Source organism: Apaloderma vittatum, unplaced genomic scaffold (genome assembly GCF_000703405.1).
Source record: "Apaloderma vittatum isolate BGI_N311 unplaced genomic scaffold, ASM70340v1 scaffold11930, whole genome shotgun sequence".
NCBI classification, from domain to species: Eukaryota; Metazoa; Chordata; class Aves; order Trogoniformes; family Trogonidae; genus Apaloderma; species Apaloderma vittatum.
This window is the reverse complement of record NW_009692927.1, coordinates 1-10,903: the sequence shown is the minus strand read 5'-3', so window position 1 is coordinate 10,903 and position 10,903 is coordinate 1. Positions and strand designations below refer to the sequence as shown.

Below are 10,903 nucleotides of genomic sequence, written 5' to 3'. Positions count from 1 at the left end.
ACCATTGCTGCATTTCATTAATCAGGTCCTTTTTCAGTGAAATAATCTGCAAGTTAACCAGAGACACTAAGGGGCTCTAAGCTCAGCTTACTGAGTGATGTTCCTATTACTACTTTAATAGGAGCAGGAAAGCCCAAATGCACACATTGAAAACCTCACTCCTGCCAGCTGAACTCTCTCAGCCTTAGATTAAAAAACAGTAATATAAAATAAAATTTCTGGCCACTTCATTAATGCCTTACGTTAAAAGATTTCCGGAAACCTAAATACAATACAAGCACGGAAATATTTTCCTTCTAATGCTATAAAGCAGTAAGACAGCCTGGAAATGCACAGCTTTTCCTGTATTCTGAATCATGCGCATTTACAAACCAAGTGATTATTCCCAGATTCTAGGACAATGAATCTTTCCGACCTTTGGTTTACATTTGCATGGCAATACCATTTAGACATGTCAATTTAACAAAACATGTCCAATCTTACATAGATTACTTTTTGCCTATCTTAAGCATATTTCAAAGCTAGAAAAACATAAGAAATATTTCCTAAACCAATTAGAGGCAGAGCACACAGCTGAAGCAGTTCTTCCACGAGATACTAACCACATAGAGACATTTCTTAACTCTAAATTTGCAAAAGTACGTATGTACTTCATTACAACACACAGTAATTGAGAATGAATGTTTCCCATTAAAAAAAACAAAGGAATCTACACAGTCATTTTCTAAAGTTCAGAGTGTACTCTTCAAACGTGTGCAGAACTAGGTCTCCAGATGTTGTAACTTCAGAGTCCAGCAAGATGCCATCTTGTAAGCACGACTGCTGACAGAGATAGTTAACAGCACTTATTTAGTAAAAGAAAGCCACCAAAGACAAGAAAATTGTTCCCAAATTCTTAACTCTCGTGGGTATACTGCTCCACTACTTCCTCCAGAGACCTTTCCAAGAACTCCTCTAAACTGACATACGCTCACTTAAGCCAGGCTTGTAGCAAGTTCTGATTTATAGTAAGCAGAAACAAGCACTGCTGCTGGTGGCAAGCTACTAAGTCCAACCTTCCTGCTTTATGCTGATTATTAGCTGCCTAAATAGCTCAATGCATCTATAATCATTTAAGGTAGAAGGCAAATTCCAACAATATCATGGACAATCTGCTACCTGTAGGAACTCTTGGGTGCTTGACAAGGTAAGAATATTCCCACTTTTAATTTAGCTCCATGCGGTCTTAGTACTATTTATTTGCCTATTCTAACTTAGAATTTAATAATCTATGCCACAGAATCACAGAATATCCTGAGTTGGAAAAGACTCGTGCCCTGACTCCACACAGGGCGACCTAGATATTAAACCATGTATCTAAGAGCACTGTCCAAATGCTTCTTGGACACCCGCAGGCTTGGGGCCATGACCACTTACCTGGGGAGCTTGTTCCACTGCTTGGCCACCTTCTCATTTGAGCTCGTACCGCAGAAGAACTGTGTGAGATTCTAGACAGAAATTGTTTGGAGTAGTATGCTGCTAGCCACAGTGTTAAGAAGGTTTCATACATCCAGGTTGCGAGAAAATACACAAAGAAACAACACACAAGCAGGGTTGCTTCATTTTTTTAATTCAGCAAGCATTTTCCCAAGTGATTTTTAGAAGTCATCAAAGGGCTAAGATTATTACATTCTGGCTGGGTTTTCTGTGGTCAGGGTTTTTTGCTAACAGGTTCTTTTCCCAGAAATAAAGACCATTGGTTTGCTAAGGTTTCCCAGTTTAGATAAATACAGTTGCTACTTTCACCCGCAATTAAATTGTACTTACAACAGTGTGTCTTACAGTTATTCTACAAAGGACAAGACTCCATCTGAAATTGTCCTACTCTCTGTCCCACACTAGGATTTCACTCTTTCAGTATTAGGGGTGCTTTCACCTGTTCAGCCACTTCTTTTCCCATCAGTGTTTCAACAATGGCCAACCCAAATTCAAAGCTGGTACCAGGGCCACGGCTGGTGAGGATGTTCCCATCTTTCTCCACGCGGCTCTCGGAGTAACAGTAGCGTGCTTGGGGAAAACACAACAGAAGTAGGGTCAGTCTCCAGCACAGTGCCCTTGGCTGCCACAGAGCACAGCCCTGTCTGCTGCCGAGCACTGCCTGCAGGCTTAGGGGCTCCCCGAGCCGGCAGCGTGTGTTCTGCAGAAGGCACCTCAGCCGCCGTTGTGGACCCAGCCTGCCTGAGGCTCTGTACCCCTGGCCCTCCGGAACCAAGCATCTCATCACTGTCTGCAGTCTCCAGGGAGCAGAAGGGCTCGCAGGAAGCTCTGTCAGCTTATTCACTTGGTATGGGAACACAACTCTGATTCTACAAGCTCATCAAGAAGTGCTCATTGTGCCTGTCAGTTCCAGTGAGGTTGCTTTTGGAAGTCAGACTTTTGTGTAGCTGTTCACAATTTCATTTTTCCCAAATCCATGCAGAGGAAACTGGGGGAACCCTCTCATTTCCTGCTCACCTTCAGACTCATTAATGTTCACAGAATAATCTTAACAGTTGCTTCACCATCACTTCCTTTAGGTATGAGAAAGAAGTGTGGACCCATCAGCTGCTACTACTCATGGGAGAGCAGGAAAGGTGCTGCCTGGGGTTTGCGGTTGGGACCACTGAAGTAAAGAACCAAAAGGGCAGGAGATGGCTCAGCCTCCAAAGGATAAGGGAAAAAATGCTCCTAGTACGACAACAGCAGCATATTTTTCCCAACTATGAGAATGTTAATACAGCCCTGTATCTTCAGGTTAACAGACTTAAAAATACAATTGCATCCAGGAAAGCCTTAAGAAAATTCAGAGATCCACAGAAAGATACAAAAGCTATTTTCCTTTCTTTAAATCAAGGGTTCAGCTAAAAAAAAAAAAAAAAATTCTGAGAAGGTTTAGAGAGAAACTTAGAAAAGTCATTACATACCTCCGTTCATCATTTTGTCTTTGGCCAAAGGATGTGTTGTGACTTTGCTTCCAAACCCTATCCCATGTGCCAGAAGGGCAGTAGGACCTGTAAAGACACAGAGTTGCACCAGTGAGGAACAGATTTTCTGCTACAAACACTTTCAGGCCCCTTCAGGCACTAGGCCCTCGAGGGACCAAAGCTTCCTGCAGACAGACTTTTTTTTTTAAAACCGATGCTAGCCCTATGTCTGAAGCAAAAAGCCTCAGAAAGAACACAGATGTGTCGTTTCTCCCATTCTATTACACAAAACACCCTGTGCAAAGAAACAGATGAAAAAAAAGAGAAGATTTAGAGAATCAGTTCATGCAGCTGTCCTACCAATGACTTTGAAAGAGTTGAGAACAATGGTCATTTCACTTACAGATAGCGTATTTTATTTAAAACTATTTGAAACTAAGTAACAAAAAGTTTGCATTTCAATCTGAATATTAACGAGGAACAATTACTTTATGACCTTTTTAAGCCTTGACTTTAGAGGCTTAGCAGATAAAATTTCACTGGAGCAAGTCTTTATATGTTGCAATGGTGTGCTGAGTAGTGTTTTAGTCAGATCATGGGCTAACTGATAAGTTTTTGTTTTTAACAGTCTTTCTCTTTTCATACTTCCTCCTCGGCATAAATTGAGGAAGGAGTTTGTGTCAAGAAGTTTTAGGTCATACGACAGAAAATCCTTACGGGAATTCCAAAAGAAATTGAAAGCAGGATTTCCCTAACGTCAGTTTCTTTTTTGTACATTTGATTCATTTCAGATATGGTCCAGGAAATAACCTTCTCTGTGTTCAGTTGAATCAGCTCTGAGAATCATGATCCCTAAATAAATGAACAATATATTAACAACAAAAGGACAACTAAAGAGAATCTTCATCCTTTACTGGATATGGAGGAAACATAGTGACCAGGGATGAGGAAAAGGCTGAGATACTTAATGCCTCCTTTGCCTCAGTCTTCAGTAGTAAAACCAGTAGTATTCTGGGTACCCAGCCTCCTGAATGGGAAGATAGGGATGGGGAGCACAATGAAGCCCCCATAATCCAAGAGGAGATGGTTAGCAACCTGCTATACCATTTTAATATACACAAGTCTATGGGGCCAGATGGCACCTACCCAAGAGTACCACAGGAATCCGTGGAAGTGCTCACCAAGCCACTCTCCATCATCTATCAGCAGTCCTGGCTAACCGGAGAGGTCCCAGTTGACAAGAGGTTAGCAAATGTGATGCCAAGAAGGGCCAGACAGAGAATCCTGGGAACTACAGACCTGTCAGTCCAGCCTTGGTGCCGGGGAAGGTTATGGAGCAGATCATCCTGAGTGCCATCATGCAGCACATGAAGGACAACCAGGTGATCAGGCCCAGTTAGCACATCTTCATGAAGGGCAGGTCCTGCTCAACCAGCCTGATCGTCTATGGCAAGGTGACCCAGTTAGTGGATGAGGGAAAGGCTGTGGACATTGTCTACCCAGACTTTAGTAAGGCCTTTGACACCGTTTCCTGCAGTATTCTTGTGCAGAAGTTGGCTGCCTATGGCTTGGACAGGCATACACTTTGCTGGGTAAAACACTGGCTGGATGGATGGGCCCAAAGAGTGGTGGTGAATGGAGTTAATTCTAACCGGTGGCTGGTCAGGAGCGGTGTTCCCCAGTGCTCAGCACTGGGGCTAGTTCTCTTTAATCTCTTTATCAGTGACCTAAATGAAGGGATTGAGCACACCCTCAGTAAGTTTGTGGACAACACAGGCTCTACAGAGGGACCTGGAGAGGCTAGATCAATGGGCTAAAGCCAACTGTACGAGGTTCAACAAGACCAAGTCCTGCACCTGGGTCACAATAACCCCATGCAACGCTACAGACTTGGGGAAAAGGGGCTGTAAAGCTGCCTGATGGAGAAGGACCTGCGGGTGTTGATAGACAGCCGACTGAACATGAGCCAGCAGCGTGCCCAGGTGGCCACAGGAATTGGTCATCCCCCTGTACTTGGCACAGGGGAGGCTGTGAATCCCATGTTCAGTTTTGGACTCTTCACTACAAGAAAGACATTGAGATGCTGGAATGTGTCCAGAGAAGGGCAATGAAACTGGAGAACAAGTTTGATGAGGAGCAGCTGAGGGAACTCAAGCTGCTTAGTCTACAGAAAAGGAGGCTGAGGGGAGACCGTATTGCTCTCCACAACTACCTGAAAGGAGGTTTTGAAGAAGTAGAGGTCAGTCTCTTCTCCCTAGCAGCTAGCGATAGGACAAGAGGAAATGGCCTCAAGTTGCACTGGGAGAGATTTAGGTTGGATATTAGAAGAATTTCTTCACTTAAAGGATTGTCAGGCATTGGAACAGGCTGCCCAGGGGGCAGCTGAGTCACCATCCCTGGAGGCATTTAAAAGATAAGTAAATGCCATGCTTAAGGGCAGTTTAGCCACTGACTTGGTAGGGCTCGGTCAACGGTTGGACTTGAAGATCTTAAAGGTCTTTTCCAACCAAAACTATTCCAAGATTCTATGAAATATCCTGATTACAAGCAATGGCCTTTATTGGGCAACCATGAGTTTGTGATTGTTCTGCAAAAGATACAGATAGAGAAGTAGAAGACTACCACTGCCAAGTTCAAGAATGTTCACAACTCTGTAGATGTATCACTCAGCTGAAGAATGAAAGCAAAAAAACCCTCAGCAATGTATACTAAACAACAAAAGTGAAAACACACCCTAAACCCGCAGTCTGTTAGACTGTCTTTTACACACTCTTTGCTACTCTCCTTGTTCTCGCTACAGGTAGGCCAGCCTCTCAGTTCAGTTGGGAGTATTGGCATCTTGCCTCTTTACACACCAATCCTGCAAAGGAACGGACTGGATACCTAGCTGTGCAGAATACATAAGCAGGCAATCCTTCCCTCAGAGTAATTCCATCTTTTGCTACCACTCAGATAAGGAAGGGTGAGCCTGTAATTCTATACTTACAGTCTTCCTTTCAAAGCTAAAGTGCAGGAGAGGAGGTGTAAGATAAATTTATAGCAATGACATTTTGCCAGCCCTGTATCCTTGCAGAAAGATCATAAGAAGAAGCAAATATTTTGTAAAAAAATTCTAGCACATTACCTTTCACTTTTTATGTTAAAGACAGCAAACACAACTGATTGGAAAGAACTGAGTACCAAGCAGAACTTGCAGGACGAGTCTTCGCAATATTTCAGAGGTTCCTCTGCTATTAAATTTACCAAAAAAATCAAATGCTGAAGGGTGCATGTATAATACAAATCCCTGGTACTAAATTACGAGAAATACAGATTTCTAAGACAGGAAACTGCCTGTATGCCCCTTCAAAATATCAAAATGCTTTACAAAGCAAGATGCCTCGTTAACCCACCTGCACATATAGCAGCAATCAGGCCTTTTCTGCTTTCCTGGTCCTTCAAAATGTCTTTCACAGCAGGAGACTGTATGAAGAAACCATATCATAGGTCATTGTTTGGGATTGATTATTTGAAGCATGGCTGAAATATTTTCCACTGCAAATTCATAAACAAAGAAAACCAACTGACAACTCTCCATCCTGCCTCAGGACAGAGGGCAACGAAAATACATGGAGAAAACCTGAAACCAATAAATACCTGTCCCACGAGGAAAGAGCAAGGAAATCAAAAGGAGCTGCAAGGGAGTAATTGGCCTGCATAAAAGCTCGTTAATCCATGACCATAGGAAGTTGTTGTTCAAAAACTTTACAAGACAAATAGGAAAGAGCATTCATGAGATACCTCCAGACAGTCTTTATCATTTTTAAGAAGATTTATATGGGATATCTGTCTCATATTTCAGGGCTTGCAAACTGTGTGATATCATCTAAATCCTACTTGATAGCCTGACCTGTTTGCCCACCGGCCTTCCAAAAGGTACTTATACCACCATTACAACAGTTTTGCACCAGAGACAGAAATCTTGAGCAAAGGAAGAGTCCTGTGGGTTTAGCCTGTTTTATATTTCACAGAATTAAATCTTCATTTGCAACTGCTTCATCTTCATATGATCATGAACAGAGATTTTCTCACAATACAGAGCACCCTCCCATTTTTATTCTGCTTAACTAGGTATTCAAGGCCAGCTATCCCACCTATATATTCACAAGAAGGGTTAAGACAACTGACAATGTTCATTGATTCATTCAGAAGAGAACTTTCAGATGCTGAACTGAATTTGCAACATTATTAAACAAGTGTAGACCACCCACTACTCATGAATACGCTCGTGAATCTTTAAGATACCAGAACTTTACCTCTGACAAGTTTTGAGCTCCAAGGTTACCCCCAGGCAGGACTATGACATCGTAAGGGCCCTAAATAAACAAAATATAAAATTGTTCTGTTGAACAGAGGCTGATACATACATTACACTGTTTTAAGGCCACTACAGCTGAGCCAATTGAGAAGCAAAGGGATCTACCTTCACTTCCACTGAACAACACTTTACAATCAGAGAATTAGCTCCAGTTATGGAAGAAAACACTGTTTCCTGTTGCAGGAAGAACCTATTATCAAGTCTGTCACAGAACTAATTTTTAAGCCTACTGCATTTAAGAGCTTCAGCAAGCAAACGGCAGCTCCTGCATTGCAAGGACAAGTGTTTTTGTTTCAGCCTTACTGTGCAGGTCTAACCACAGAATTGTTTAGCTTCCCATCAGAACTTTTCAGTTGTTCCAAACTTCGTTATTTTGCTGTGCTGACTAAAATGCAAAATAAAGCTCTACGTTTGATGCTTTCCAAAATTAAAACATCTGTCTGATCCTAGCATGCTATGAAGCAGGACAACACTGAAGCGGAGTCCTGTGGGATGTGCAGTTCTGTGATTCACTACTGCATAGAGCTAACATAACAGACAACATATTTCTAAAGGTAATGCATTCCAAATTCATCCCTGAAACTGTGAGAAAGGCTATATTGCTCATTAGATCAGAGTGATGACCAACCTCTTTTCTGGCATCTTCAAGACTGGCATCAGGACAAATGAAAACATCTCGACTGCACTGCACTGGTTCTTTTCCTGTTAGGCCTGCAACAGTCACCTTGATCTAACAGAAAAATACATGTATTGTTACAATTCAAGAATTTAGAGCACTTTTCTTGTACGTTAGTTAAGTAGTACACAGAACGAGCAACGCACTACTGAAAGATGTCAAGAACATAGCAAGCTTCCCTAAACCATGCTTAAGTCCAAATGCACAAGGTAACCAGTGATACTCTCCTGAAAATTAATAAATACTTCTAATAGTTCAACTTTTCACACAGGACATTTAGAGAATATATGATGCCACAGGCTTTAAATGAAGCAAAACAATACAACCTGGGAGAGCCAAACTAAGAAGATTCGATAATGAATTAAAGTCTTTCTGTAGGCTTAAGCCATTCTCACACAAACACTTAGGGCATGTTCAATTTTCTCCCTTGACTTTTAGATGTCTGGTCATAATAACAGAGATGTGCACTGCACAGCTCATGTTCACTAAGTAAGCAGAAAAGCCTGTGTTTCTTAGGGTGGCCAAAATGGGGAGTAGGTTGATGCAATAACAAAGGTAGTGGGAGAAAGCAATTTGTATCCCAGTCATTTCTATATATGTAAAGTTGGTGTATTTATTTGAAATCTTATTTTCACACCTAGCAGATGATAACACCGTGCACCACTACAGCTGAAAAAATAACAAACAACATGAGAAATCCCACCAGACAGAATTCTAATTAATAACAAAATTTTACAAGTAGCTCAAGTAATGTACTGAGCTGTCCAGGGGTGTTCACAAAAAGCGTTTCCTGTTACTATGCAGAGAAGTATCGATCTTTTCTGACAGGGTAAGATTCCCTTGAAACTTCTGCTCTAGTCCACATTAGGCTCTCTTTTTGAAAGGTTATTTTTCTGCACAATGTTAGTTGTCACACATGCTTATTTGGGGCACAACACGAATATTTATTAACCAGTAAGAAGATACAGGTAAATTGTCACCTCATACAAAAGACTGTCTTGGACTCCTAGCAATGAACATCAAGTTGAGGCAAAGAATTTCCCTTGACCACGCATTTTCTGCATACTCACCCCAGCTCTTCTCATAACATCAGTGGGGATTACAGTTTCCATCTCCTCTGCCCCTTTTGCTAGAATCACCAACGCTCTTTTTGAGGCCATATCTTGAGAGGCTGCTATTAGGTGAGATGGTTGTGAAAGCAGGGCTGAGAGGGGTAGAAAGAGACCATGTGGTTAGACTGCAAATCCCTAGTCCAAATCCTTCCTAACAGTGAAGTTTAACAGTGAGCGATTTTCATTTTTGCATGGTCTTTCATTTAAGCCACCTCAAAATTGTTCACTGGCTTTAATTAATATTCATAGCAATTGCATATAACTAAACAGATTTTTACAAAGAACACATTACGATGCCAAAGGATTAAGCCATTTTTGCAGTGGGCAGCACAGCACATCAGCACCAGAACGGGAAGAAGCTTGGCCTAATCGAGACTTCACATGACTTGAGTTTGCCAGAGAGAGGGGTTCAAGGCGGGTGGCCGTGTTGTTTTCAACTCGCACAGCCTCACTCATCCCCAGACTACTGACTCCCACCCAGGTCAGCATTTACAGAAAAGGCTTGCATGAGCTTTGACCTCATGTCTGGCATTTAGCTTCCACACAGCACGCTTCGTGAAGTTTCCTGTGACTTATAATGACTCTACCAGTGCCCCTGCAAAACCTCAGCACTAGATATGGGTATTTTACAGTCTTGTGGGGGAGAAACGTGTGTGCACAAGTGTGATGGGGGAGCAGACCACAGAATTTAGCAAATGGAACAAACTAGGCTTAAGACTTTTTTGCTGGCTTCTAAATTCAAGCTGAGGTGAGTGGCCAAATTTCCATTTGAAGGTTAACTTAAAATAACTTGAACTACATCATGTAAAATATACACTAACTCATGGTGGTCTGACAGAAGTCTGTGAAAGCATCGATGGTGTGAGAAGACATTCACAGGTCATCCACTTCATGAGACAGGGATTTCTTTCCTGCATAGGGACCTTCCACCCAGAAATGCATGTAACACCTCGGAACCCTTCATAAAACTAGATTCGTGTTTAGATGTCAAAAAATCAAAACCATGTCCTCATTCTGCTTCAACTTAATATTCTTTCAGGTTCACTCCCTATTGTTGTTTCATTTAGAAAGAGGCTATTTCTAAAATGCAGTAATTGAGAGCAAAACCTCCTGCAGCAGGCAGAGCCAGCCCAAGCAGTCTAATTCAGTGCGTCAAATCCTTCTCTAGGGTAGCTTTATGTACTGTCAATGCAAGGCCAGATGAACAAGTGCACTCAAAGCACAGGTACTAGCAGTAACTCCAGGACAACGTGAAGCTCCTTAATAATTCATCTTGAAGACATATGTGGACTCTGCAAAATCAATTTTCATATGAATTTGACTAACAATGGCCTACCTCAATAGCCACAACACTGAACCCCTGCATTTGCTTCTTACTGCAGAAAAGTACTCCAGATCACAGTTTGTATCCCTCTCTCATTACCTCTTGAGATGAAAACAAGCACCTGATGTTGAAAGCTTTTATCTTTCCCCTAATCTAGCAAAATGCAATTCCTCCCTACTGTCCTTAGGTATTTATCGTAATACACTGACAAATTCTTAAGCACTAGTGCTGTTCTTTCTGTGGGTGCATATGCTGTCTTCCGAGAAGAGTCAAGTTGCAGAGACCTAAGAGCCACTTCATTCTACCAGCTATGTCCGCGCAGTAAGCACAAGCCCTCCATTTGCTGCTCGGTGCCAGCACACGGACAGGCTGCCCGGACTCTCCGGCGGGGACGCGCACATTTCCGCGGACAGCGAGTTCCGGCAGATTGCTAAATCAGAAACTATACTAAAGGCTGGCTGAAAAACCAGACCACCTGCTCCACTGCCCCGA

The 10,903-nt window shown here is 42.2% G+C and overlaps 1 protein-coding gene across 1 annotated transcript; it reads right to left on the bottom strand.

Annotated features, from left to right (window-relative positions):
- Positions 1–1,589: 1,589 nt before the first annotated feature.
- Positions 1,590–9,203, bottom strand: PARK7 (parkinson protein 7). Its single transcript, XM_009874160.1, has 6 exons — positions 9,046–9,203; positions 7,928–8,029; positions 7,238–7,297; positions 6,335–6,404; positions 2,943–3,029; positions 1,590–2,046 (listed from the first exon to the last, which is right to left on the bottom strand). Exons 1-6 carry the CDS (start codon positions 9,133–9,135, stop codon positions 1,886–1,888), a joined length of 570 nt encoding a protein of 189 aa, XP_009872462.1. The 5' UTR covers positions 9,136–9,203; the 3' UTR covers positions 1,590–1,885.
- Between the last annotated feature and the right edge of the window lie 1,700 nt (positions 9,204–10,903).

Bases quoted from the DNA above. Each gene is read 5' to 3' on its own strand.
- PARK7 (XM_009874160.1), bottom strand. From the start codon at position 9,135: ATGGCCTCAAAAAGAGCGTTGGTGATTCTAGCAAAAGGGGCAGAGGAG. The intron at 8,030-9,045 runs GTGAGTATGCAG...TTTTTCTGTTAG, and splicing joins ATGTTATGAGAAGAGCTGGG to ATCAAGGTGACTGTTGCAGG. The intron at 3,030-6,334 runs GTGGGTTAACGA...GTGTCTTTACAG, and splicing joins GATTGCTGCTATATGTGCAG to GTCCTACTGCCCTTCTGGCA.